This window comes from Balaenoptera physalus (assembly GCF_965194825.1).
Source record: "Balaenoptera physalus genome assembly, chromosome: 3".
In the NCBI taxonomy this organism is placed as follows: domain Eukaryota; kingdom Metazoa; phylum Chordata; class Mammalia; order Artiodactyla; family Balaenopteridae; genus Balaenoptera; species Balaenoptera physalus.
Genome location: NC_138890.1, coordinates 12894863 through 12922406, shown reverse-complemented (window position 1 = coordinate 12922406; position 27544 = coordinate 12894863). Strand labels below are relative to the sequence as shown.

Below are 27544 nucleotides of genomic sequence, written 5' to 3'. Positions count from 1 at the left end.
GCCAAGACCTGAAAGGGCGAAGGAGCCACCCTGGGGGAAACCAGGGAAGGTGTCCCAGGAAGCAGGCACGGCAAGTACAAAGGCCCTGTGGTAGGAAAAACTAGGGGTGTTTGGGAAACAACAAAGAGATGAGCAGGGTCAGAGCTGGGTGAGGGAGGGATCTGTGGGGCACGAGGTGGGCTATGGGAAGAAGTGTGAGTTTAGCCAGAACACCATGGGGGAGTCTCCAGCCAGCAAGTTCCAGAATCCGACCGGTCTTCTTTCAAGCCTTTAGGAGGGCAGATCGGCAGGGACAGCCTGTGCAAAGGCTTAGACGCTGGAAAGGGCCAGAAGCATGCAGAGAACAGGGAGTCAAAATGCCCTCTCTCCTCGACTCCCATTGCCTCAGTCCTGTTTCCCAGGGTCTGAGCATGGGCGTCCACTCTCTTCCCTCCCATTGTACAGGAGGGAAAACCGAGTTTGGGGAGGGGCAGGCCTGGGACTGGGGACCCTGGTGGGTCTGTGGGTTCTTCCTTCTACCCACTCCACACCCAGGGACTTTCCAGGCTTCTCTAGCAGATTGGGACACAGAGGCTCCAGGCTGGGTCTCGACCGTGTGCCTTGGCCATGACTCAGGCCTGGAGCTGCCCCCTCAAGGCTGAGTTTAACCCACAGTGAGACGGGTGGTCAGAGAGGCTGGGGGTCAAAGTCACCCAGCACATCGAGGTGAAGCCCGCCCAGGGGAGGGTCATGCTCTGATGATTCTTGGGGCAGAGGGGACAGCAGGGCCTCCCAGGCAGTCAGCAGGTCTGGTGAAACATTAACTCATGGCAGCTTGGGAGGTGGCAATGCCACATGAACCCTTTTCCCCTGGCCACAGCCCTCCTCACCCCACAGCCCCTCCTGGGGGCCCCAGGTTCCTGCTGCAGCTCCAGCCCCCACTGTTTGTAGAGAGGGTGTTGACCAGAGGACCAGAGAGGGTCATCAATCTGCCTGGGGCAGCAGAGCATGGTGGGCAACTTTCCCGGAGCCTCCAGGGACCTCCCGAAGGCCATCTTCAAACTCCTGAAGACATACCTCATGGGCTCTGGCTGTGAAGCCCATGTCTCAGACCCCAAGCTGGTAAAATTCTCCTATTCTGACCTCAAAACTGCACCTCTCTCTGACTCTCTGTCTCTCTGCTCTCTTTCTCTGTCTCTGTCTCCATCTTTCTGTCTCTCTCCATCTCTCTCCCCGTCTCTCTCTCCTCTTCTCTCTCTGACTCCCTCCCTCTCTCATAAGCAAACACAAGAACAATTCAACTTAACACCTGCCCACTCTGGGCCCGCCCCTCCCCCTCCCCCCCCCCCCGCTCCCCCCACAAACACACGTGGTCACGCGCTCCTGGCCACTCTCTCTCACACCTTCTTGGTGACACCCTCACACCCTCCCAGTCGCTCTGCCCCCCACCTCCCGGCTGGGTCCTGAGGGTAGCATGTGGGTGTGTCCTGCTCAGACCTGGCGCTCAGACAGTTAAGGGGCTCCACTTGGGCGGGGACCCTGGGCCGCCTCTTGGGCAGGCTAAGTCCTCCCCTGCCCCGCTCCCTGCGAGGTCACAGGACTCAGGCAGGACTCAGTGGTGGCAGTGAGCGTCAGGCCTGCCCAGGCCTCGCAGAGCTGGTGTGAGTTTGGGGGGTTCTCAAGCAGTGGGCTGGGGTCCCTGCACCCTCCAGAGCTTGGCTGGGAGCCAAATGGATCTCCCATGGGGCCAGGGGACTTCTTCCTGAGGGTCCTGATGTTCCAAAGCTGCTGACTTGGGCAGGGAGTTGGGAGGGGGCTTGGGGAGTATGTCTGGGCACCGAGCCCACTGCCCTTAGACGGAGGCCCCTGCAGAGGGCCGGGCGGTTGCCCCACACTGGTGCCTGTGGTCTGGCCCAGGTTACCTTGATTGAGTATCTGCGGGCTCCAAGAGAGGATGTGGGGTATGGGAGTGGGCCACCTGTCTGGGGGGGCTCTCACAGGAGTATAGCAGGGCTCTCAGAGCCCAGAGGTCTCACGTCCATCTCCCCAGGTTCAGAGACACCTCGTGCTGCCATGCGGCGCAGCAGAACAGCACTCTCCTTCCCGCTAAACGAGGTGAGCCGTGGGGAGCGGGCTGTGGCTGACGTGGGGTGCCCTTGTCCAGGCCATGGGGGAGGGGGGTCCCAGTACTTGGAAACACCCAGAGCTGCCTGGAAACCCACTTACAGATGGGGGAACTGAGGCCCATAAAGGCCACTAAGACTCGATCCAAGTATCCAGCCCAGGGCAGCAGCCATTGCTTTTGGGAGCAGGGGACTGGGGTGGGGGGGCATGGGGGAGGGAGGGCACTAGGGACCCCTTGGGTCTGGATGCAAGGTTTTTGATTGCCCAAGGGAAGGGGGCCTGGATGCCCTCAGTCCAGGGTGGGGAGGGTGTGAGGCCAGACATTCGGGGCAGGGAAACTGAGGCAGGAGACAAAGACAGTAGTGAGTGGGGAACTGGGCAGAAGCTGGATTTGAATCCCAGGCTGATGCCTGAGTGGCTGGTAACTTCTCTGGGACTCTATATGCTTGTGTAAAAAAAGGGGGGGGGCTAAAATTTTGTGGCCGGAGAGAAGTCAGGATGAGGTGGTCCCCGGCAAAAGGCAAGGTCCCACACGCTTTAACTCATTTAGCCACGCCCCAGCTGTCTGTGGGAGGAGGAGAAAGATAAGGGTAGCCCCAGTTTACAGATGAGGAAACTGAGGCCCAGAGAGGCTACCTCTCCCTTAAGGTGAATGGTTGAGCAAGATTTGAACCTGAGTCTTTGGGACCCTTGTCTGTGCTCTGAACCCCTGCCATTGAGCTGAGCCCCCAACTGCTCCAGCCGCCCAGGACAATCCCTGGCCCTCCTCTTTCATGTGGTGTGTGACCAGGCAGCCCCAGTGAACCCTGGCAGCTGGCTCCCTCTCCAAGTCGCACCTTCCTCCTCTGCAAAGTGGGGACCACATTATGCTCCCCCAAACACTCAGTTTACAGCATCAGTCATTCCACTTGCACGTGGAGCACCTACTGTGCTGGGCCTGGGAACATGGAGGCTCACAGGCTGGGCAGACAGAAATTAAACCAAGATAACCTCTGGAGGTGGGTGAATGTGAGTGAGGCTGCCCAGGCTGGGCAGGGAGGGCTTCTCTGAGGAGGTGACTTTTGAGCTGAAGAATGGATGAAAACAAGCAGCCAGCCACGGGAGAGCTGGGGGAAGGGAATTTCCTACAGAAGACACAGCCTGTGCAAAGGCCCTGAGGCAGGTTTAAGGAGCAGCTACGACAAGGCTGGTGAGGCTGACGCAGGTTGAGTGAGGGGAGAAGAGGAAGGTGAGAGGTGGTGGAGGGCAGGGACTAGGGCACGTGGGGTCATGGGGGCTGCGGTGAGGGGTGTGGATTGTGATCTAGGGGTGCTGGAGGCCACGGGAGGGTTAGGATCAGTCAAGGGACAGATTTAGGGTTTGTCTTAGAGGCAGGACTTGGGGTCGCAGCCAGAGCTAGCTGATATCAGGATTTCAGAGACAGGAGAGATGGACAAATCAAAAGACAGCTTCTCAGCCTCCCCGCAATCCCTTCCCCACCCAGGGCCTCCCGCCAGGCCTTCTGTCCCCACTCCAGACTCTCAAGGAGGAAGGCAATTAGTCTGGAGTGGTAGGTTGATTAACGCTGCAGCTGAGAGGCCCGGAGGACCCTCCCCTCCCCCACCTGCAGCTCTGAGAGCCCCCATCCTTACCTTACACCACCCCGGGGGAGGAGCAGCCGGGCTAGGTCCTGGGAGTCGGGGCTTGCTGAAGAACCCACCACCCAACCCCCTGCAGATGCTGCCTACTGCTCCCCACAGGGCCTGTCTTGTCTGTTTCACCCCCAAACCAGCCAGGCCCCCCACAAGCCCAGACCCAAACATCAAGCTGCCTCCTCTGGCTCCCCCTGGGGGCCATGTGGAACCTGAATTCACCAGATTGTGGTGCTTCCTCCCAAATCTTCCCCATCTAGGTCATGGTGGCCCCACTCATCCAGAGAACTGTGTGACAAGTCACCCATCATAATCACGAGTTACCCTTGAATCTCCTTGAACACCCTATGGCCATGACCCATCTCTCAGCCACCAAAACATGTCCCGCATCCACTCATGGGCCCCACCCTGGCCCATGTCCCACCCAGGTGCTGCCCCAGCCTCTATCCTCCCCCAATGGTCCCTGATGCAGACACAGGAGGCTTCTTAAAATCATAAAGCAAGTGGCATCTCTTTTTTTTTTAATTTTTAAAAACTCATCGGGGGCTTCCCTGGTGGCGCAGTGGTTAAGAATCCGCCTGCCAATGTAAGGCACATGGGCTCGAGCCCTGGTCTGGGAAGATCCTACATGCCACGGAGCAACTAAGCCCGTGCGCCACAACTACTGAGCCTGCGCTCTAGAGCCCGCGAGCCGCAACTGCTGAGCCCACATGCCACAACTACAGAGAGCCCATGCACAGCAATGAAGACCCAACACAGCCAAAAACTAAATAAATAAATGTATTAAAAAAAAAACTCATTGGTGTTTATTTATTTACTTATTTATTTTTGGCTACGTTGGGTCTTCGTTGCTGCGTGCAGGCTTTCTCTAGTTGCGGCGACTGGGGGCTACTCTTCGTTATGGTGTGCGGGCTTCTCACTGTGGTGACTTCTCTTGTTCTCTTGTTGAGCACAGGCTCTAGGCGCGCGGGCTTCAGTAGTTGTGGCACACAGGCTTAGTTGCTCCGCGGCATGTGGGATCTTCCCAGACCAGAGCTTGAACCCGTGTCCCCTGCATTGGCAGGCAGATTCTTAACCACTATGCCACCAAGAAAGTCCTGCAAGTGGCATCTCTTGAAAGCTCTCAATCCACTCCCAGGACCACCCCTGAGGCCCCACATCAATTCCCCACCAACCCACCTCCCCACACTCCACTCCAGCCTCCCCTCGCTGTTCATCAAACCACACCAGCTTGTTCCCACTTCGGGGCCTTTGCACATTCTGTTCCCTCTGCCAGGTATGCTATTTTCCTAGTTCTTTCCTGGCCAGCTCCTTCTCCTCTTTCCAGTCTCAGCTCAAAGTCATCTCCTCAGAAGGGCCCCTAACTACACCTGAGCAATATTACTGGCCCCTCGCCCAATCACTCTCCAGGCCCTAACATGGTTTAATTTTCTTTCTAGCACCATATGAACTATCTTTTTGTACTGAATGAATAAATGAATGAATATAAATGTGGGCAAGTGGTTTTCCCATCTGGAACTCAGTTTCCTCAAGAAGAAAACAGACAGCTGACATCTCAGTGGGCCTCCTGCTCTGGGAGGGGCCCACTGTCTCCACACACCCCACCCTCAGCTTTCCCTGCACACCCTCCCAGCTGCCAGGAATCCTCCCCGGGGAGGCCTAGGATGGAACACTTCGATTCCTGCATTAGAATTCAGGCGCCCCTGGGAGAGGGTGGTGACGGTAGTGCTCAAATGGGGTGTGTGTCAGGAAAGAGTCAGGTACCCTAGGTCCTAGGAGGAGCAGATTCGTGCAAAGATCTGAAGGTGGGGGGGGAATGAGCCACCCCCAGCTGTGTGACCCTCAGCAGGTCATTTCCTCTCTGAGCTTTAACATCCTCCTGTGTGATATGGGAATAAGAAGATCCACCTCATAAGGAAGGAAATAAACATAGTAGACGTTCAACTGATGTCCCCTTCTCTCATCTTCTTCCTCACCCCCCTTACCCTGGCTCTTCCCTGATCAGCCTTGTGGTCTTGGACCTCAGTTTCTCCAGCTGAATGTTGAGTCTGATGGTGGAGACGGGCTCACTTGTGAGGTGCAGGGGCAGAGCAGGAGAAGGCTGGTTCTGAGCTCTGCCTCTCCCATGTTTGTTCCTTTGGCTCCCACTCCTACCCCATGGCTGTGGGTTCCAGTTTTGGTGCCACTTCCTGGGGTCAGCACTGCGGACAGCTCCCAGCCTACGACTGGCCCGTGCCGGCCGAATCCTTTTATTATCAACAACCCCAAGGGATCTGTTTGGATTTCATCACTGGTTCACAGATGGGGAAACTGAGGCATTCTTGGCCTAGACCACATGGCATGGGTTGAATCCAGATCTGTTGGGCTGGAGAGCGCACGCTCCCGACTCATCAACTCATCCCGATTCTGTTTGATTTTTAAATGTCCCAAGTGTTTACCCAGCACATGCTTGCAAACACTATCTCATTTAATTTTTCCTGTAAAGTCCTTCCTTCAAGAAATGAGTCACCAAAGCTCAGAATCCGGAATCCCATCTCCACCATTTACTTGCCAACTGCAACCTTGGGCAAGTTACTTAACTTCTGAGCCTCGGTTTTCTTGTTTGTACAATGAGGATAATTGTATAAAATGGCCTCATTGTGTTCTTGTGAGCTAACCCATGAAGGATCTTTAGAACACCACCTATGTGGAGTGAGTGTACAAGAAAGATTAGCTATTGGTACTGTCATTATTCACTTGTTTACTTATTGCATACCTTATTTTTATATTTTAGTAAATAATATAATATGCTAGAATACAATTACAGTGCATATTATTATAATAAATAGCAATGTATTATATAATGTTATAAACAATGAATATACTGTGTATTAATTGATTGATAAATAAATATTTTTGCAAAGCCTACTGTGGGCCGGGCGCTATTCGTATCCTGCAAAGTTGAGATCCACATCCCCATTTCATAGATGAGGAAACTGTGGCTCAGAGAAGGAAATTCACTCAGGGAATAAGTAGGACTGAGATACAACTCTCCGGGTCAGTCCAGGAATCTAGGTGAGGGCGTCTCAGAGTCTCATGGTCCCCGGGGTCCCAGGGAGGCTCCAGGCCTGGGAACTTGCTCATATTTTGTCACTCTCTCCCCAGTCAGTCTGGGAGTCGGCGGATTCTGGCTTGGCCCGCATGAACCCCCTTGGCAGTGGTGTCATCCGGAGGTGCTTCTCAGGGACCCCATTGCTGCCACCACTGTCGAGCCGTCTCGGGACCACTGGAGACTTGGAGCCCAGTGCCTGTGTGGTGTTCAACATCGAGGCTGGAGGGAATGAGCAAAGACACAGCCTGGCCCCAGGCAGGTGAGGAGGCATGTGGGGATCAAGAGGGCCTGTCCCAGGAGAGGGAGAGTATTTTGTCTAGCTGAACCTTTCTTTAACTTGTTCAGCAAGCATTTATTAAGCACGTACTCTGAGCCAGGCCCTGTACTGGGAACACAGCCATGGGCAAGTAGGTGTTCACAGGGGGATGGTGGAGATAGACTCATACTAGCTGGAGAGATCAGGGCAATATGGAAACCCAGAGGAGGCTTCTGACCCAGCGCTGGGGGGTGGAGGTGGGGAGGAAGGGCTGGTTGGAAGAAGTGACATCTAGGCTTAGCCTAAAGGACGAAGAGAAGTCAGCCAGGAGGAGCACAGGGAAGTGTGTGCCAATTAGAAGAAACAGAATGTGCAAAGTCTTGGACTCAAGAGTATCAGACGCATGAGGAGTTGAACATGGGTCACTGTGGCTGGAGGGTAGGAGGGGAGCCTGGGGAGGTGGGCAGGGGCTTGACCACCCAAGACTTCATGGGGTGTAATGGGGAGACATGGGTGGGTTTTCAGGGGATCGAGATTGGCATTTTAAAAAATTCCCTGCGACTGCTGTAGGCAGAACGGTCAGGAGCAGTAGTGGAAATAGCTGGAGCCCAACGAAGAGGCCTGGGTAGTTCTGGGCAGGAGAAAGTGGTGCCTGGACCAGGACAGGAGCCATGGGCTAGAGAGAAGTAGGTTATTTATGAAGTAGACACATCAGGCATTGGTGGACACCAGCACGGGGTAAGAGAGAGGGTGGACTGGTATGGGCAGCTCCTGGTCTTTGACCCTTCACATGTGACATTTCTTTTCATCCTTGCAACAATGCCAAGAGGTGGGAATACCATCATTACTCCCATTTTCTGGAATAGAAAACAGGTTTGTGGAGGGAAAGTGACAGCCAGCCAGTGACAGAGCCCACATCTCCCACCACTGGACCAAGTTGTCTCCCACTGTCAGCTTTGAAGGGCAGGGGACTGAACCATATGTAATGGGCAGAGAGAAGCAATTTGTTTTGCATCACCCAGCAAGGTGTGGTAGTACTGGGGCTGGAGCTCGGTCTGCTTGACTCCCTGGCCCAAGCATTTTCCATTCCTCCAACTTGGGGACATAACTGGGGCAGAGAGTAGACAGTCTTCGTGGGAAATATCCTTGAGATGTCCTTGTGAGCTCTCTGAAAAGATCGGGGCTCTTCCTCTCCCAAATCTGCTGCACCAAATGGCTGCAAATGCTTCCCTTCCCCAGCCACGCCCACCTTCTCAGCCCTGCTCTTGTCCATGTCTACTTCTGTTAACCGTGATGATAGAAAATATTCTCGCCCTCCCTTTGCCACTTGCCAGGAAATTACCCCTGAGATTAGAATGTCTTGTGGTCAGGGCCTTGAGTTTCTAGCACTGTGGAAGGGAGGGGCAGGCCTGGGATTTGAGGGCAGCAATTGTGACTGTGAGGTGGGACCCAGGGCGTCACAGGGCGAATGAGATCCTGCCATTTCTGCTGAGGATCTGGGTGTCGGTGTGGCTATAAAAGAGTGCCCCTCTCTACCCACCCCCACTGTTGGCAATCCCAACCAGAGACAGCTTCTGTGTGCCCATCCCAGGCATTGGAGAGCCCTGCCACAGCCCTCCCCCATCTCTCTTTACTTCCCGGATTCCTGCCCTGCGTGTATGGGGGTTTTAAGGTCCCAAAGAGACCCCATCTGGGGCTGAACCGCTAAGCCTACCTTCCTGAGCAGAGAGACTGCCATCTGTGCCTACCACTGAAGACCAGAGCCCTTGACTCTGCTTCCAGACTCGTCTTTGCTACAGTCATGGGGGAGGGTTGAGGACCCACCACTGCTTTCAGCACCTCCTGGGCAGTCGGCACCCCGGTCTGAAGGTTCTCCTGAACCCCTGTCTGTCTTCCTGCCCTGCCTTTCAGAACCGACAGGTCGCAGACAGCTCCTCTCTGTCTCAGCCACCCGGAGCTCCTGCATCTACTACCTTCTTTCCTTTCGGCATCAGGAGTCGGGGCAGTGCCTTGGTGTTGGCGGTCTCCAGAGCCCCTGTTTTCCCGCTCTCCATTCAGCAGCAACCGGGAGGATAATTTCTGTCTTCACTCCAAGTCCGTGTCTTGCCCCTATTTCGTTCAGCACTAGAGGGGACGTCAGGCCATTCTTGGCGCTGGGGATCTCCCCACACCCTGTCTTCAACCCTCACCCGCAAGTTCTTCTTCCCCTGCTATCTATCCTTCAGCACCATCTCAACGAGGACAGCTCCTTGATGTCAGCCCCACCTTGAGCCCCTGTTTCTACCTTCTCCCGCCTCAGCACCGCCGGCGCGGACAGCTCCTCCACCCCCGGCTCTGGCCGGACCCGGGCTCAGACACTTCGCTCCCGGGGACCGCTCCCGCGCCCTGCTCTCTGCCTGCTCCCCGGCTCGGTCGCATGGAGACCCCGGGGGTCCAAGAAGGGGTAGAGGCACCCCGCGAGCTGAACCGCGCTCGCAGCTGCCAAGGCATAGCCAGGGCTCCGAAGCACCTGTGGCGGCAGCCCCGGCACCCCATCCGCATCCAGCGGCGCTTCCACTCAGACCCGGACAAGTCTGTGGGCCGCAGGGAGCGGGACCTGAGCCCGCGGCCGGCGCTCGAGAAGTCGCGGCGCTCCTGGCCCTCCTCCTTCCACAGGCGGTAGGTGGGCGGGGGCAGGGCCCTCCCGCGGAGTGGGGGAGGGGCGCGCAGGGCCTGGCGGGAGTAGGGGAGGGTCTTTGCTTTTCCAGGGGCGGGGGTCTCTGCCTCTTGGCTGAGGCTGGCGCTTTAGAGGAGGGTGGAGGTGGGAGGTGGTAGTGCCATGATTGCTTATGGGTCTGTGTGACCTGGTGTGCCCAAGTGCCGTTGCATCCGAATGCGTGTGAGCCTGAGCAGTTGCGACCTCGTGTGTGCTATCTGTTGTGTGAGTGTCCACAGCTGGCTGTGTCTCTGCGGGTGATGGGATGTGTTCAGGTGTGTGTGTACCAGTTACCTACGTGCTGGGGTGTTTCCCCTTGTGGTGCCCCTGTGTGTGTGGCTGGGCACGACTGTCCTCGCTCTGATCCAGCTGGGTGTCCAAGGGCCCTCCAGACCCTGGAGTGTCCTCGGGTGTTTGTGGGTTTGTGGCCACGGCAAGCATTTCAGGGGAGCTTGGGTTGGGTATATGAGAGGGCCAGGGCAGGCTGTCTGCTGTGCTGGGGGAGGAGCCTCCTCTGTGGCATGTCCACACACACACACACACACACACACACACACACACACACACACACACTCACGTGTCCGCTGATGTCAGAGGGAAGCCTCTTGGGGAGCCTGAGCACAGGATGTTTCTTCCACACAAGAATGAGGTGGAGAAGAGGGGAGCAGGGGTGGGGGAGGGGCTGCTCCCGTTTCATATAAACTGAGGGAAGGGGGCAGAATAAGACAAAGACAGAATAGAAACACAGAAAAACAGGGGCCTTAGTGGGGTCAGAGGGGCCTCAGTGCCACCAAAGAGCAGGGTCCAGGAGTCCCAAGCCCTCCTTGGATGGGAGGGGGAGCTAAATCAGGCCAGACCTAGAGTCCTGGGTTTGAGGCCAGGCTGAGTGACCTTGGGTGAGTCGCTTTCCTCTCTGGACTTTTCTCTTGCCTTGGTCCCTGGATCTCCCGGGGCCACAGGCTTCTTGATCAACAAGCCTGGCCTAACACCCCAGCCTGGCCCTCCAGCGGCCCTGGCTGGTGTCTGGGGCAGAAGGGCCCCACAGCCCAGAAGGGTTGGAGCTTTCCCAGGTGACCCAGCAGGCCCCTTGCCTCCACCCTCCAGCCCTCAGCTCCTCCTCCCCTCTCTCCCAGTGACTCATGATTTTCCATCTTCAAGAAAGAACAAACAGAGACTAGGTTTGGGCCCATCTCGGGGGAGAGCCACGTGGCTCTGGAAGGCAGGAGTGGTGGGTTGTGTGCCTGTGAGTGTGTGTGTGTGTCCCGCCCATGCATATACATGCTGATGTGCTGGGAGAGGCTCAGCCTTCAGGGAAGCTGGGTTCAAGGCCAATGTTCTGTGCACTGCCAAGCAAGCGGTGGTGCTTCCCTGAGCCTCAGTGTCATCAGTGAGATGCAAACACAAACTCATAATTTCTGCATTCTGTCATGAGCATCCTGTGCCAGAGCATAGTCCTCAGCTGTGGCCTGCCTCCCCACTACCCCAGGTGGATCACATGGGTCTGGGAGGGCCTGAGCATCTTGTTCAGCAAGCATTTATTTAGCAGCTACCATGTGCCAGGCCCTGTACTGGGGCCACAGCCCAAGGGCAAGCAGGTGCTCATAGGCTAAAGGTAGAGACAGACTCATACCAGCTGGAGACAACACAGAGTGATCTGTGCTGTGATGGAGAGAGATCAGGGTGCCGTGGGGCCCAGAGGAGGCTTCTGACCCAGCTCTTGGAGGTAGGGGGTGAGGAAGGACTGCTCGGAAGAAGTGACATCTAAGCTTAGCCTGAAGGGTAAAGAGAAGTCAGCCGGGAGGAGTGCAGGGAAGGGTATGCCAAGCAGAAGGAACAGAATGTGCAAAGCGTCAGACTCAAGAGGATCAGATATATGAGGATATGAACACAGATCAGTGTGGCTGGAGGGTGGGAGGGGAGGCTCTTATTCATCTCACAAACATTTACTGAGCACCTACTGAGTGCTGGGCACTGAGGGCACAACTGGGAGCAAGGCAGACCTGGTCCTGCCCTCAAGGGGCTGGCAGGTGAGGCAGACACAGATCAAATAATCAGGACAGTAAATGTGAAATTGTACCAATGAGAGGAGGGTGCTCTGAGAATATTTATTTACTTGGCTGGTCACGGAGGGCTTCCTGCAGGGGGTGATGCTTCAACTGTGACCTGAAAGACAAAAAAGTTAGCAGGGGGGACTTCCCTGGAGGCGCAGTGGTTAAGACTCCGCACTCCCAGTGCAGGGGGCCTGGGTTCGATCCCTGGTCAGGGAACTAGATCCCACATGCATGCCACAACTCAGAGTTCGCATGCCACAACTAAGGAGCCTGTGAGCCACAACTAAGGACCCGGTGCAACCAAATAAATAAATTTTTTAAAAAAGTTAGCAGGGGAAGAGCCTTCAGGCAAGGGCATGGGATAAGAATGAGCCTGGATGCTTTGAAAAACAGCAAGCGGGGAGGGGATGATGAAGCTGAAGCAGAGTGAGCCAAGAGGAGTGTGCGGGGGAGACAGGCAGGAGTGAGGCCACACAGGTGTCCTGGGAGGTGTGGATTCAGAAATGAGGGCAATGGGGAGCCACAGGAGGATCTGGAGCAGAGGAGGGTGAGATCTGACCCATGTGATCATCTGCACATGTGACTCAGCCTCCACCCTCCTCTCTCTATCTAGATTCTTCAGAGGGAGACTTTCCTGGTTGTCCAGCGTTTAAGACTCTGTGCTTCTGATACAGGGGGTGCGGGTTTGATACGTGGTCAGGAAACTAAGATCCCAAATGCCCTGGAGTGTGGCCAAAAATTTTTTTTTTAATTCGAAAAAAAAAAGATAACTAGATTCTTCAGGCGGACTTGGGCAAGTCATCTCTCCTCTCCAGACCCCTGTATACTTGTCCATAAAATGGGTGTAACAGCACCCACCTCCTGTCTCACGGGGGCCACCTGGTGGTAGAGGAGACAAGTGCTTGCCCAGGGAAGAGGCTCAAATAGGGGAAATTGAGACACCAAAGTGTTAAGGGCACTAGAGACTGCTGGGCACCTCCTCAGGTCACATAGCATGCAGGGACAAAGTTAGGGTGAGACAAAGTCATGTCAACCCCTCCTTTGGCCTCTGCCCCTTCCTGGGCGAAGCTTGGGGTCATCTCTCAGGGTCAGGCAGGCCAGGTTTTGAATGCTGAATCTTGGCTCTGTGGCTCAGTTTCTCCATCCAAAAAGCTACTGATAATGCATTACCGTTAAAACTGGTTATAAAGTATTTAAAGTTGAATCTATTAATGAAACATTAATTTTAAAACGACTGATAAAGCATTAATGTCAGAGTAGCACCTGGGACTGCAGAGGAGATGGAGCCATTTAAGCATTAAGTGGGAGAGGCTGGGGAGGCTGCCAACCTAGGCTTGAATGACCTCAGGCAAGGAGCACGCCTCTCTGTGCCTCGGTTTCCCCATCCACAAAATGGGAATAATAGTCCCCACTTTATAGAGTTGCTCCAAAAATAAAATGACTTTTACATGCACAGCCCTTGGCTCAGCACCGGGAGAGCAAGGAGTGCTCAGTTCGTACCCATGTGTTTAGCCTTAACCTTCCATTTTATGTTTGTGAATTCAGGAGAAGGACTGCACCTCTCTGTGTCTCAGTCTCTCCTTGGGGATATGAGAACACTGTGAGTCTCCCCCATGGGGCTGAGGTGGTGTCAAGGCTCCTTGGACCCAGCCCCAGTCTCTCCACTGATCCTGGCGGCCTCTATCCCCTGGGGACCAGCTATAATTAGGTCTAGCCGCAGCAGCTACAGATGGTATTTTTGTCTTGGGGACAGAGAGTCTGATTCCCACCAGGTGTCCGGTTGCAGGGCCATGGGGACAGAAGGGGGTTCCCAGCCAGACCCTTGAGACTCTTTGTCCTCCTGGGCCCCAGTGTGACTCCTCTGTGAGCCTCCATTTTCTCATCTATACAACGGGGACCATAGTATGATTGACATGTCAGGGGAGGGTCAGGGTCTCACCACTGAAGCCCTGATCTCCCGAAATAGTATCTCGCATCCCCCCAGGATTGCCAGAAACCTGGGTGGCATTTGTCTGGGGCTCCCAAAACTAGTGCAGTCCCCTGGGCCAAGGCCCAGGCAGGGGGCTTGTTATCCCACAGCAGGACACAGTCAGGCCCATAGCTTCTGTGTGGCCTCAGCTGGGAGGCCCAGCCTCCCTGGGCCTTGGTGGCTTCTGCCTGAGAGGTGGGTGTTCTGGGTCTTGTCTCCAAGTGTGACATTCTCTGAGACTTGGTTTCCTTTTCTGAAGAATGGGGCAAGACCACCCAACCCCAGCATTCTGAGGGTAGGCCAGCTGGTACAGACCCCTGAACAGCCCCCCTGATACCAGGGGCAAGGCTTCCCTTTCCAAGGGTCCTTCCTGGGGTGGGCGGTGGCAGCTGAAGCTTCACAGGACCGGAAGGCCTGGCAGGAGTAGAGTGCGGATGTTTGTCCAGTAGAGACAGCAGGAGAGGGGAAACGATCCAGAGACAGGGCCTGGGGAATGTCAGAGCAGGTGGAGGTCATGTGGGGACTTGTGGAGGGGGACAGGAAGAGGGGGAGCAGCCTTGCAGTGAAAACTTGCGACTGTTACCACTTTTCTCCAAGCCTCAGCTCCCCACCTGACAAAGGATTAAGGGTTTGTAGTTTCTGAGCGGCCCCTTGGTGGCTCAGTCCTCAGTTTCTCCATCTGGAAAATGGGTAGAGGGGTATTGCAAACACTGTGTGGGATCGGGGCAGCCCCTCAGCAAACTCTGTGTCTCGGTGACTCCCTGATAATGGAGAACACTTCCTTTTTTGACTTCTGTATCTCTTTTCAGCCGAGTTATCAGCTGAGCAAGCTGCACTACTGGGGGACATGGTGGCAGAGGGAAGTGGTATAAGGTGCGGTTTCTGGGCTCCCCCAAAGAGGAAGCAGAGAGTGTCCCGTCTAGCTAAGGGCCTCGGTTTCTCCATTTGTCCCGGTGAGGGCGTCCCTGAGCGGTCCTGCGGCGAAGGCGGGGCGGGTGCGTCTCCTGCCCTCTCCCTGCCGGGCCCCGCCCCCGTGGTTGACCAGAAAAGGTCCCGCGCAGCCTGCACTCCGTCCAGCCTCCACGCGGTCTTGGCGATGCAGGGCCCCCCTGCGCCCGCCCCGGCCCCTGTGCCCAGCTCCCCACGGGGCTCCCCGCGCGGCTCCCCCGGGCTCTTCAGGAAGCTCCTGGTGAACCAGAGCATCCGCCTGCAGCGGCGCTTCACCGTGGCCCATCCGCTGTGGTGAGGCGAGACAGTGGGCCTCGCAGGGGTCATGGGAACCGTCGGGCTGGAGGTGGGAAGGGCAGAGTCAAGGACAGCTGGGGCCAGGTTGGGGGTCAGGGCATAATTCTCTGCCCCTTTGCCCTTTCTCGGTATCTCTCTCCCTCTGTCTTATCTCTGTCTCTTTTAGTTGATGACTGTCTCTCTCCATCTCTGTTTCCCTCCACCCACCGCCTGGACACACGCCCAGGGGACCAGCCGTCTGTCCCTCTCCAGCTGTGCGGCCTGGAGCAGGACGGGCTGAGGCTCACGTCTCCTTCTGACCCTCGCCAACCCGGGGCAGGCGGGCTGAGAGTCCTGGAGGTGGAGGGAAGAGGGTCACTCCTCCCCTCGGTCTGCCCCCGCCATCCGTTGTGGCGCCAGCAACGGGATGGCCTGGTGACCTCACACTAAGCCCTCGATGTTCGCGGAGGAAGACGTGATTTGATGGAGGCCTTTGAGGCAGGGTGTTCGCGGTGTAAGAGAGCTTGTTGCGCACCCGCGCAGATCGCCGCCTCTGCGCAGCCCCACTCGGTTGCGTTCTCCAAGGACTCGTTCCACCGCTTTAGGTTTGAATTCCGGCCCTTCATTAAGCGACTGTCACATCCTGGGTCGCAGGGCAGAGGCTGGGGTTGGAGGTGGGGCTGGTGGGCGCCGACTGGGTCTCGTACCTTGCGCTTGGCTCGTGCGGTTTTCGCACTTGGTAATTTGGTATCTTGCGGCTCAGAGACTAAAGGTCCCTTCTCCAAGGTCACACGGCCAGTGGCAGCTGGTGGAGAGGGGGGCAGTCGTGACCGTGGTCCCTGATGGCGCCACTTCAGGCCGAGACTGGGGTCCCGGGTCCGGGAGAGCGCCCCCAGGGCACCAGAAGCTTGCGAAGAGGGGTCCCCGCCGAGGGCTCCGGAGTGAGCACAGGGGCGTCGAGGACGTCAAGGGCGTGAGGCTGGGCGAGGGCAGGTCTCTCCGAGGCCCCTGTGCTTCAGTTTACCTGTCTAACCGATGGACAGACACGCCGTTCCCACAGTCGGTGCGAGCTCCTCCCCGCTGCCCGCGTCATGGAACCACGGCCTGACCCCGCAGCTCTCGGCTAAGTTTAGAGCAGAAAGAAAAACAGCTTCCCCCGCAGCGACAAAACCCCGGCTCAGCCCTTAACTCTCCGTGCTCGCTACTTGGATTCGAACCCAGCACGCTGTGGCCTCTCCCGGCCTCAGTTTCCCTATTCATCCATAGGTGTGCTTTTCCCAGAAGTTTTGGGGAGATGAGAGGGAGGGGTAGGTGGTAGCCACTCCCAGGCCTCCCCCTCTGAGCACAGGTTTAGGGTATCCACCGCCACTAGCCCGCCCCCAAGAGTCTCTCTCCTCCAGTCACCCGGCACACTCGGAGGCCGGGTAAGCGCTAAGAAGTCCCGCCCCTCCGGGTGACGTCACGAAGCGGGAACTCAGAAACGCTGGACTTTAGGGGCTTCTCCAGGAGCCCCAGAACCCGAACAGACCGAGAGCGGTCGGACATAGCCGAACACCCGAGTGAGGCCGGACTAAGCCGAATATGCCCGACCTAGCCCGAGCGCCACCCGGACTTTCTCGAAAACCTGGCGCTACCGAACACGCCCGAACGCATCCGAACCTACCCGAATGCGGTCGGTTGTAGCCGAATTCTACCGAATTCACCCGACAGAACTCAGGGGAAGAGGTCCAGTCCTGTATGATCAGACCCAGCTTAGTCAAACCTGACCGTACTTGACGGAGCCGGACCGAATCCAGCTGAACCGGACAGAATCCTGACGAATTCCCCACCCCCAACCCGGTCTGAGCCGAATTCCCTGTTCGGAGTCTTCCGGCAGGCGTCGATCCCATCCGTGGACGGGGATGGGGTGACCTGGAGGGGGACCAGGTGGACACTGGCCCTCGGCCAGGAGAGGCGTGTCTAGGGGCGGCCCCTGGGGTCTTCCTGTCTCCGTCTTTCCTGCCCGCTCCCTTCTCAGAAACCTGTGACCCACTTGCAGCCCCTCTCCCTGGTTGCTAACTCTCCCTCCCACACTTCTGTTCTAGCCCCCTGCCCCCTGCCACTGTTTCTCTGACCCCTGACTCCAAGGGGGAGAGTCGTAGATCCCCCTTATTCCGTCAGGGTGTGGCTGGAGGGAGAGACGGGGCTGAGAGATGGGAGGGGAGGGGCGATTGGGGATTGCCTGGAACAGGAGGAGGACGGTGCTCTGGGGAGAGGACACATTCTGTGCAAAGGCCCAGAGGTGGAAGAGAACAGGCAGAGCGTTCAGGCCAAAAATAAAGCAGAAGAACTGGGGAGCTAAGGATAGGGCCAGAGCGAGCTGGAGGCGTGGTTGGTGAGATTGGGGCAGGGCCATATGGGCTGAGGGTGGGGACCTGGAGCTGGGGTAAGGGGACAGGTGGTCCAGGGCGTAGCCAAAGCTGGCTGGGGATGGGGGCCTCTCCTGGCTGTGAGGAGCCTTCGCGTGTGCCCCGTCTAGGCGGGACCGAGGTCCCCTCCAGAGAGGAAAGCCCAGGAAGTCGTTTTCAATCTCCATGAACTTACCTGCGACCTGGACCTCAGTTTACTCCTTAGTAATACGGGAGCCCTGTCACTCTCCACAGGTGCTAGGTTGTAACTCCCTAAAAGCACCCTGGGGATGAAGTCTTCCACACCCATATTAGAAACAAAGTTGTTGATGTCCATAGAAAAGCTGAGACCTACCCATGGTCACAACAGCCACTTGGAGACAGATCCGAAACTCATGTCCTGGAGTCCAGATTAGTCCCAGTGGAAAAGACTCTGGGGTACAGAGGTGGAGATGGAGGCGTGAGGGGCGTGGTGTCCCTGAGTGGGGGTGTGACTGTGGGACAGATGGACAAGCTGCAGGCCACTCCTGCCCAGCCCACCGCGTGGCCCCAGGGAGGATGTGACAAAACTGATATAGGCCATGACCCAGCATCCATATGCCAGGACCCTCGGCTCTGACTATGACTCCTTTTCCTTCAGCTTGGACCTGGAAAATGGGCTCTCATGCAGAAGAAGCGCCCTGGACCCTCAGGCCGGGTCTGGCCTTGGCCGGGTCATCCAAGCCTCTGCCCAGCACAGCCAGAGGCGGGAGTCCTTCCTGTACCGCTCAGACAGTGACTACGAACTCTCGTCCAAGACCATGTCCCGGAACTCCTCTGTGGCTAGCGACCTGTGAGTGTGAGGCTGGGGGATAATACCTCTTTCTACTTCCTTCCTTCCTTTATTCCTCCATTCAGCACACCTCCTTCAAATGACCGTTTGATGTGGGCTTTAAAGTTTATGTAGGAGTTTGCCTATTTGCTTGTTCAGTCGGACATGCCGAGAATGATATCCAGTGATCCTCTGTGCCTCACTTTAGGCTGGCGTTGGGTGGCAATCCAGTGACATTAAGGCCAATTAACAGCAACCGAACATACACTTTGATTTGAACTTCCTGGTAGCCATAATTTCCTGCCTCTACTAAGACCCCTATTGCCCCTGGGACTCAGATTCTCCATTTGTGAGATGGGGATAAAGTGAGTGATTGGTCAGAGGGGCTGTGGCTGCTTTCAGAGAAGAGTCAGGTGAGGGGAGTCCAAGAACTACTAGGAAGACACCCAAAGGAGGGAGTCGGGGCAGGAGGATGCACTCAGCTGAGGGCACAGCGTGGGTAAAAGCTGAAAGATGCGGGACTTCCCTGGCGGTCCAGTGCTTAAGACTCCGCGCTTCCACAGCAGGGGGCACGGGTTCAATAACTAAGATCCCGCATGCCACGTGGCGCAAAAAGGAAGAAAAAACAACAAAAAAAAACCCGCATAAAAAACTGGAAGATGGGAACGTGTGGGAGGGCTCCTTCTGACCGCCCTTCTACGTCTGGTCTCCCCGCAGACACGGAGAAGACGTGATTGTGACACCCTTTGCCCAGGTGGGTGCCCACCTCTTCCTTCTCCCGTGTGCCGGGCAGGTAGAGCCGACCCCTCCTTCCCAACGCTGACCGCTCCCCCTCGCAGGTCCTGGCCAGTCTGAGGACGGTTCGGAGCAACGTTGCGTCCCTTGCCCACCTGCAAGGCCGCGGGGCAGCCAAGTACGCAGGGGGCGGGGCGGGGCGGGGGCGGGGCATTGCGGAGAGAAGGGCAGGGCCTGGTGGAGAGGGGCGGGATCAGAAGACAAGGTGGGCGAAGCAGAGGCGGGGCACGGGCGGAAAGGGCGCGGCTGGCAATTCGGGGATGGGGGAAAGGGGAGGAGGGGCCGGGGCCACGAGGTCTTGGGGGCGGGGCCCTATGGGTGGGGCAGGCCGCTCCTGAGCAGATTGTACTGCAGGCAGGCATGCGTCGGGAACACCCCATCTGGCAGTCAGCCCCCTCCACCAACAGGTAATGCGCCTGCTCCTATCCCCTCCTTCCACTGTGGGACAGCTGTGAACTTCCTCTCTATGGGGACCTCTCCAGCCCATGAATCCTTAGGCTGTGCTAATTGTAAACCTACCCCCCAACCCCACCCCGCCAACCCCCCGCCCAAACACCCTTGGGGTTGCGGAGATGCTGGGGTCCTGAGTGGCCCCATTCTCATTGGGAAGGGATCCAGGGTCCAGATGCAGAGATGGGAGCAGGAGGGGCACAGGGTTCCCAGGTGGGGGTGGGGCAGGCCCCTGACCAGCTTGGCCCCCAGAGGACACTGGGCAGACGCTGGCTTTGGAGACACTGGACGAGCTGGATTGGTGTTTGGATCAGCTGGAGACACTGCAGGCGCGGCACTCGGTGGGGGAGATGGCCTCCAACAAGGTTAGTAGGGCCAGATAACTGAGATCACTTGCCTATGTCCACAGTGCCCCCATCATCACTGACATCACCTTCCCCTGCAGTTCAAGTGGATGCTGAACCGGGAGTTGACTCACCTGTCTGAAGCCAGCCGCTCTGGGAACCAAGTGTCTGAGTACATATCCCAAACCTTCCTGGGTGAGCTATGGTGGGTCACTGACTAGGCCACATTACAGAGATAAGAAGAGGGAAGGGAAAGAAAGACTTCTGCTACAGACCTCAACTGAGGAAGATAGAAGCAGACACGGACACCCCCAGCCCCATGAGGCAGGGCTGGACCAGAGGGAGGGACAGGAGGATCTTCCAGGAGGAAGGGGACATTAAAGTTAGGGTTTTGAAGCATGAGTAGAAGTTTGCCAAGGAGGAGATAGAGGGAACCACAGAGCTGGGTCTCCAGCTTGGGAGACGGAAAGGACATTTGACTGTTTTGGGAAAAATACTAAGCTCCAGGTGCCCAGGGGCCATGTCCAGCAGAAGAGGTCACTGAGATCAACCTTGAACAGAGGAGAAGGGTATCTACAGGCCAGAAAAGACTTTACTCTGAGATTACTTTGGTCCAGGTAAAAAGGAAATAGGTTGATCTTGAGGCTTGGCAAGGTCCAGTACTTGAGGCCAAGCAGGCCAACCCTAGCAGGTGAATTGACTTCTCTGAGCCCTACCCTGCCCCATCTACAGACCAGCAGACTGAGGTGGAGTTGCCCAGGGTGACCCCCACGGAGCCCCCAAGTCCCATGTCCCAGATCAGCGGCCTGCGTGGACTCCCCCACAGTACCAGCATTTCTGCAGCCACTGTCCCACGCTTTGGGGTCCAGACTGATCAGGAGGGGCAACTGGCCAAGGTGGGTTTACAATAGGAATGCTGAGACCCAGGTTTGAAACCTGGCTCTGTGTGGCTACCCTATTTTGGGCCTCAGTTTGCCCACCTATATACTGACCAGGTGGGGGTCAAAGTAGGACCTGAGGCCTGGGGATGGGGGTTGAGGCTCCAGAGTCTGGGGAAGTTGGGCTGCAGTTAAGCTCCAGTCCTTCACATTTTAGGAGCTGGAAGACACCAAGAAGTGGGGGCTTGATGTGTTCAAGGTGGCAGAGCTAAGTGAGAACCGGCCCCTCACAGCTATCATGTTCAGCATCTTTCAGGTACCTCCCCTGCCCTTGGCTTCTAATACCCTTGTGTTTCCTTCACTCCTTCCTACCTCAGGACCTCATGGGACACACATTCTTCAAATCCTCCCTAACATCCCTGAATGGGGTCATTTGAGCAGGGGCATTGAAGGATGGATAGGCATTTGTTAGGTTTAAAAGTTCACTGCTGATTGGCAACAAGACTCAAGCCTCAGCCTTGGGCCAGGCCTGAAGGGACCCAGTCTGTAGGGCACAACTGTGGGGTCAGAGATGAGCCAGAGGGGAAGGACAGAGACCAAGGGAGTTCAGATGGAGAGCAGGGAGGGCATCCTGAAAGAGAGGGCACTTGAGAGATGGATAGGGATTCAGAAGGAGAGAAGGCATAGGAATAGTGTGTGCTGCCACCCAGAGGCCGAGGCCCTGACTGGGGCCCTGTGATGGACCAGGAACGGGACCTGCTCAAGACATTTCGGATCCCAGCCGACACACTTGCCACCTACCTACTGACACTGGAGGGTCACTACCACAACGATGTGGCCTACCACAATAGCCTACACGCCGCTGACGTGGCCCAGTCTACACATGTGCTGCTGGCCACACCTGCGCTCGAGGTAGGGCCCTACAGCTGCAGGCAGCCCTGGTGCGTGCAGGGCACAGAGAGCCTACCCCTCACCTCTTATGCTCCGTGCCCACTCAGGCCGTGTTCACAGACCTGGAAGTCCTGGCTGCCATCTTTGCAAGCGCCATCCATGATGTGGATCATCCTGGGGTCTCCAATCAGTTTCTCATTAACACCAGTGAGTTAGGGGGCTGGGCCCTGCCACCACCTGTCAATCAAGTGATGTTAGTTGGTCCCATTCCTGCTCTGAGTCTCCCTGTTTGTGAAATGACTGCCACAATCTTCCCTCCCTTAGGTGCTGAGAGCAGACCCAGATATACAGTAGACACTCAATAAATGAGAGAATAACAAATGTGGCAGAGCTGATTTGGGCCCACTGAGATTTTAAAGTTTAGGATCCTTTGTGGTGTCAGAAAAACTCAGTCAACAAGCAATTATTGGGTACCTCTTATATACATCCCTGGAGAGCTGGAGATAAGAGTGGAGCCCTCTCACCTGAGGATCCCAGGGTCTAATAAGACAAAGACTTGGTAGTTCATTCAACCAGCACTCAGCACTGTCTCCTGCCATGCCAAGTCCCCAAGGAGTCACCAGTCTCGAGGAGGTAGAGCTGAACACAGATGCTGCCCCCCACCCCCGCAGAGTCAGGGCAGGGCCATGGGGAGAGACAGGGTCCTAGAAGGCTTCCTGGAGGAGGGGGCATTGGAGTTGGGGCTTCAATGCATGAGTAGGAGTTTACCGAGAATTTACAGAACCGGCCTTTGGGTGGAGTAGGTTGAGCAGGCAGTTCTTGAGGTGCTCCACCTCCCCTACAGACTCAGAGCTTGCACTTATGTACAATGATACCTCCATGCTGGAGAACCACCACCTGGCTGTGGGCTTCAAGCTGCTGCAGGCAGAGAACTGTGACATCTTCCAGAACCTCACCATCAAGCAGCGGCTGAGTCTGCGCAGGATGGTCATTGACATGGTGAGACAACAACGATGGATGGGGTGGGGCGATCTTGGTATGGCTGGGGGTTCAGTTGGACCAGGGCATGTCCCCATTCTGAGTCCAAGCTTCCTGGTCTGTAAAATGGGGCGATGACTGTCCAAGCCTTGGGTAGGGGTGACTAGGCCCTTTGTCAGGCTAATCAGGTCTTGGATGTGATTCACGTGCAAATGATGTGGAAACTTTCTGGGGTTTCAGGTACAACTTTTCTGACCCTTGAGTCTGTGCATTTGATATTTTTCAAGCTGGGAGACACCAGTATGTTTTGGGTTCTTATGCATCAATTCACTTATTTAACAAGCATTTATTGAGCATCTATTGTGCTTGTCCTGTGACAATGACCATTAGAATTCTAACCTTTATGAAACTCAGTCTGTGGGGGAGATGGGCACATAGGTGGGAGCCATGATGGGGGACCCACAGCAGAGCCATGATGGGGGACCTGTAGACAGAACTGTGATGGAGAGATGCTCAAGGTTGAGGAGGGCTTCCCCAGGAGGGAACACTGAAGTCAGGGCCGGAAGAGTGTAGAGGACCATGGGGTGGGGAGGAGTGTTCCCAGCAGAGGGAACAGCATGTGGGGAGGGCTCAGAGGAAACCAGGCTCCAAGTGAAGAGGAACTAAAAGTTTGCTGAGGCAGAGTGGGGGCTCTGGGCAGTGGGCACTCCCAGTGGAAGCATCATTTGGGCCAGATGGGAGGTTTGGGGAGAAGTATTTTTTAAAAAATATTTATTTATTTATTTATTTTTATTTGGCTGTGCCGGGTCTTAGTTGCCGCACGAGGGATCTTCATTGCAGCGTGCAGGATCTTCGTTGCGGCGTGCAGGATCTTTAGTTGTGGCATATGGGATCTTTAGCTGTGGCATGCGGGCTCTTAGTTGCGGCATGAGGGATCTAGTTCCCTGACCAGGGATCGAACCCGGGCCCCCTGCATTGGGAACATGGAGTCTTAACTGCTGGACCACCAGGGAAGTCCCCTGGGGAGAAGTTTTGAGACTTCTGTCTGATTGTCAAAGAAGCCCGTGGGTCATCCCTGGGCTGGGTCCGCATGGGTCCAGCTAAATGAATTTTAAGCAGCTGTGCTCAGAGCTGAACTTCCCTTCCGGTGGCTGAAAACAGCCCTCCTGGGCACGCAGCAGCCACAGGAAGGTTTGGGGAGCACTGAGTCCACCTGTGGCTCCCACGGCCCTCTGGATAAATCCCCCACTCCTCCCTGAGGCCCTCCCCATTCTTGTCACCCTCACTTGCTCCCATGTTGCTCCTGCACTCGTTTGCTCTAGCCACAACTCTCTCCTCTATGTTCCTCAGCTTATTCAGCCTCAGGGCCTTTGCACTGGCCAAGTCATCTGCTGGGCTTCAGGCATGTTTCATGTCAACCCCCAGGTCTAATATCCCTCCCTCATGCCCTGTCCCACATGTGGGATGCACCCCACAAGCCTAGCAACCTTGGAGAAGAGACTATTGACTCAGCTTCTCTTGTGAGCTGGGTTTACAGCAAATCTTGATACATGCCCCCATTTGACAGATGAGGATACTGAGGCTCAGAGGGCTGAGGATCCAAGTGGGTGTGGCGTCTGGGAGGGGGGGAGTGGGGGTGGGGCAGGCGCTATCCTCATACCTGCCATCCTCCTTCACCTTCCCCCAGGTGCTGGCCACAGACATGTCCAAACACATGAACATCCTGGCTGACCTCAAGACCATGGTGGAGACCAAGAAGGTGACAAGCCTTGGAGTCTTGCTGCTAGACAACTACTCCGACCACATCCAGGTGTGTGGCTGGGCCAGCCCTAAGGTCTTGGTTTCCACACTCTCATTCAGCTGCATTTATGAAGTGCCAACTGCGTGCCCAACTTGAAGAAATGGAGGCACATACGGTCGCGTGGCTGTGCCTTAGCCACCCTTCCCCCTGCCCAGCCTCAGTTTCCCCACCTATAAGATGGGTATGTCCATGGCGCCAGCCTCTGGGGCGGGTACCAGGCCTGGGGTGGCCTGGCCTGAGCCCTCCCGAGCCTCGGTCTCACCAGGTCTTGCAGAGCCTGGTGCACTGTGCCGACCTCAGCAACCCCACCAAGCCGCTGCCACTCTACCGCCAGTGGACAGACCGCATCATGGCTGAGTTCTTCCAGCAGGGCGACCGTGAGCGCGAATCAGGCCTGGACATCAGCCCCATGTGCGATAAGCACACGGCCTCGGTGGAGAAGTCCCAGGTCTGAGGGTGACTGAGCCGAGCTGGTGGGCACTGGGGAGGTGGGAGGGAAAGGAGTGGCTGAGCTGACCCCACGAGTCCTGGCTTGACCCCTGGCTGGCAAATGAGGGGATGTGGCCTAAGGGTCTGCCCTGGGCTGTGCAGAGTCAGGCCTGGGATGTATTCCCTCTGGGCTGCCGGAAGAGAGATCTTCACTCACTTGTGGAGTTTGGAAGTATCTGTTCTGAGTGACATAGGAGATTCTTGAGGTGCTCCTAGTCTGGGGGACACATTCATCCAGCTCTGAGGAGTCAGGGCTGAGGTAGAGGGAAAGACTTAGGGGTTGGGGGAGCCCAAAAGGGGCAGAGGAGTCTTCCAAGAGGAGGGGTTATTTGAAGACGGTTTCGAAGGATGTGTAGGAGTTGGGAAATGGCATTCCAGGCAGAGGGAACAACCTGGGCAAAGGTCTGGGGGCTGGACCGGGTCTAGGTTCCATGGTAACCCACCACCCAGCAACCTCTATCCCCCAACTCTGTATCACCCCACAGGTGGGTTTCATTGACTACATTGCCCACCCACTGTGGGAGACGTGGGCTGACCTGGTACACCCAGATGCACAGGACCTGCTGGACACTCTGGAGGACAACCGCGAGTGGTACCAGAGCAAGATCCCCCGCAGCCCTGTGGACCCCACCAGCCCCAAGCAGGGTGAACCCGACAGATTCCAGTTTCAGCTGACTCTGCAGGAGGCAGAAGAGGAGGAGGGAGAGGAGGAGGGAGCATTGGGTGGGAAGGCCTCAGGGTCACCTGACACTGAGCTCCTGTCCCCTGAGGCCAGCCCAGACCCTGGGGCCCTATACCTGGACAACCAGAGGACCATGGGCAAGCCCTGTGTGGACCATGAGGGCAATGTGATGGCTGAGCCTTTGGGCACCTAGTGGCCCCTGATGGGTGGGTGGACTTTCCAGGAAGAGGTCCCAAGTGGCCCCTGCTTTGCCTTCCGCACCCACTGAGGGAGACAATCAGGCTTTTAGCTACAGACAGTTCTCAGGGTTGAATTGGAGGCACCTGGCGGGGTCCACGCTGACCCTGAGCTCAGCTGAGAGAGCTCTCCAAGGAGCTGGGCTGGGAGCAGCCTCTTCCAGGGCCCTTGAGTTCTCCCTCCTGGACTTCAACCCCTGGTGTAGAAAGGGAGTATCTGCCAGGCCCCTTGTCTATCTTCTCCAGTGGTCACTCTTCAGCCACGTCCATCACTTTATTCTTTCATTCTTTATCCAATATTTACCGGGCACCTACTGTGTGCCAGGCCTGTGCCTGTTATGTGCCTGTGGGGTAGCCCTGCACAAGGAGGTGGGGAGTCAGCCTCAAGGAGATGCCCCCTCCCCTAGACACCTCCCCTTCATCTGCAAGGCAGCTCATTACAAGAGAACAAGAACTTGAATGGGAGAATTCTCAGCACCAAAGCTTCATCCAGACCCAATTCTGGCTCTGGAGCTCTGGTGGGGGGTGATAGGGGCCATGAAAGAGAGGGCTGTGTGTCAGGAACTGTCTCTGAAGACTGATTTAACCTTCATTGCTTGTGCACTGGCTGTTGCTTTAAGTTGCTGTGGTTTCTGTCTTCAGGTCTAAGGATCCTAGTTCTCCCTGGTCCCAGGACCCCCTGCTGGCTCCCTTATACTTTCTCCCTCTCTAGAACAGCAACAAAAGCACAGACTTCTCCCCCACGGAAGTTCTCTCCATCTTCTGATTCTGAGGCTGTCTCAGATTCCCCGTAGGGAAAAGGAGGCCTCTGATGCTTTCTTGCGAGTCACAGCCCCTTCTGGGCCTCAGTTTCCCCTCCATGGCCTGATCCTTAGTACTTGGGTAAACTTTGGTTGGAGGGTGGTGTTTGTGACCTCCCTGAAATATCTTAGAAATATGGGGCATTCTCTGGGGTTAAATAAACTCTATCACCCATAATTAGTACCGTGCCCATTTCACGGATGGGGAAACTGGAGCGGAGAGGTCCTGTGGCCTGAGGGCTCAAGGCCCTGTAGGTGGGGTCACACGTTAGCCAGCGGCGCCCTCTGGTGGCTGGAGGCGCAGCAGGGAGGCGGGGCGAATTCGGGGCCCTTCCTCGCTTTGCCAGAAGTCTCTCCCGCGCCCAGCTTGGTTGAGTTCAACCTGAGGGTGCGGGCGTGGCGCAGAGCAGGTGAGGCGGCTCTGTGCTCAAGTCTCAGATTCAATTCCCGCTTCCGGAGGCCTCAGTATCCCCCCATCCCACCACATCCCCCACCCCCTAGCCTCCCTCCCCGCGTGTCTGATGACTTTTACATGGCACAAGTCATCACAGCAGCCCCTGGCTTCAAGAACAGCAGGCTTCATTCCTAAATAATTTCATTAATAATTTCATTCCATTGATGAGTCATCGTCATCACAATTAATGATCAAATTCCACAGAGGGAGAATTAAAGGGCAGCTGGATCATGAACTTGGTGCATTTCCTTCCACACTTTTAAAAGGCAGAGACTTATGGGATTTTTAAAAGGCAGAGATTTATGGGATTTTTATTTATATATATTTTTTATCATTTTCCCCTTGCAAGTAATACATGTCGCTGTAGAGAATCCGAAAATAATGGAAACATGTAAAGACGAAAATAAAATTCTGCTGTAACCTCACCCACAGATCATCTGCCTTCAGCATTTCACCTTATTTCCCTCTGTTTTTTTCTCTACCCATTCATAAGAACACTCATATGTCCCCCTTCATTTTGGGCCACAG

General features: G+C 56.1%; 1 protein-coding gene across 7 annotated transcripts; it reads left to right on the top strand.

Moving 5' to 3' along the window:
• PDE4C (phosphodiesterase 4C) lies at positions 1–27205 on the top strand. Of its 7 annotated transcripts, none has more exons than XM_082456238.1 (17): positions 1–1101; positions 2030–2094; positions 6879–7084; positions 18048–18239; positions 18936–18972; positions 19058–19131; positions 19368–19420; positions 19716–19828; positions 19909–20002; positions 20540–20703; positions 20903–21001; positions 21433–21597; positions 21684–21783; positions 22421–22575; positions 24242–24364; positions 24621–24803; positions 25330–27205. In XM_082456238.1, exons 2-17 carry the CDS (start codon positions 2053–2055, stop codon positions 25717–25719), a joined length of 2190 nt encoding a protein of 729 aa, XP_082312364.1. In that variant the 5' UTR covers positions 1–1101; positions 2030–2052; the 3' UTR covers positions 25720–27205. The 7 variants fall into 7 exon arrangements, with proteins under 7 accessions (XP_082312364.1, XP_082312363.1, XP_082312361.1 ...); XM_082456237.1 differs by lacking the exon at positions 1–1101 and adding an exon at positions 1427–1640; XM_082456235.1 differs by lacking the exons at positions 1–1101; positions 2030–2094 and adding exons at positions 1623–1638; positions 9307–9739 and having other exon boundaries at positions 6958–7084; positions 24726–24803.
• The last annotated feature ends 339 nt before the right edge of the window (positions 27206–27544 follow it).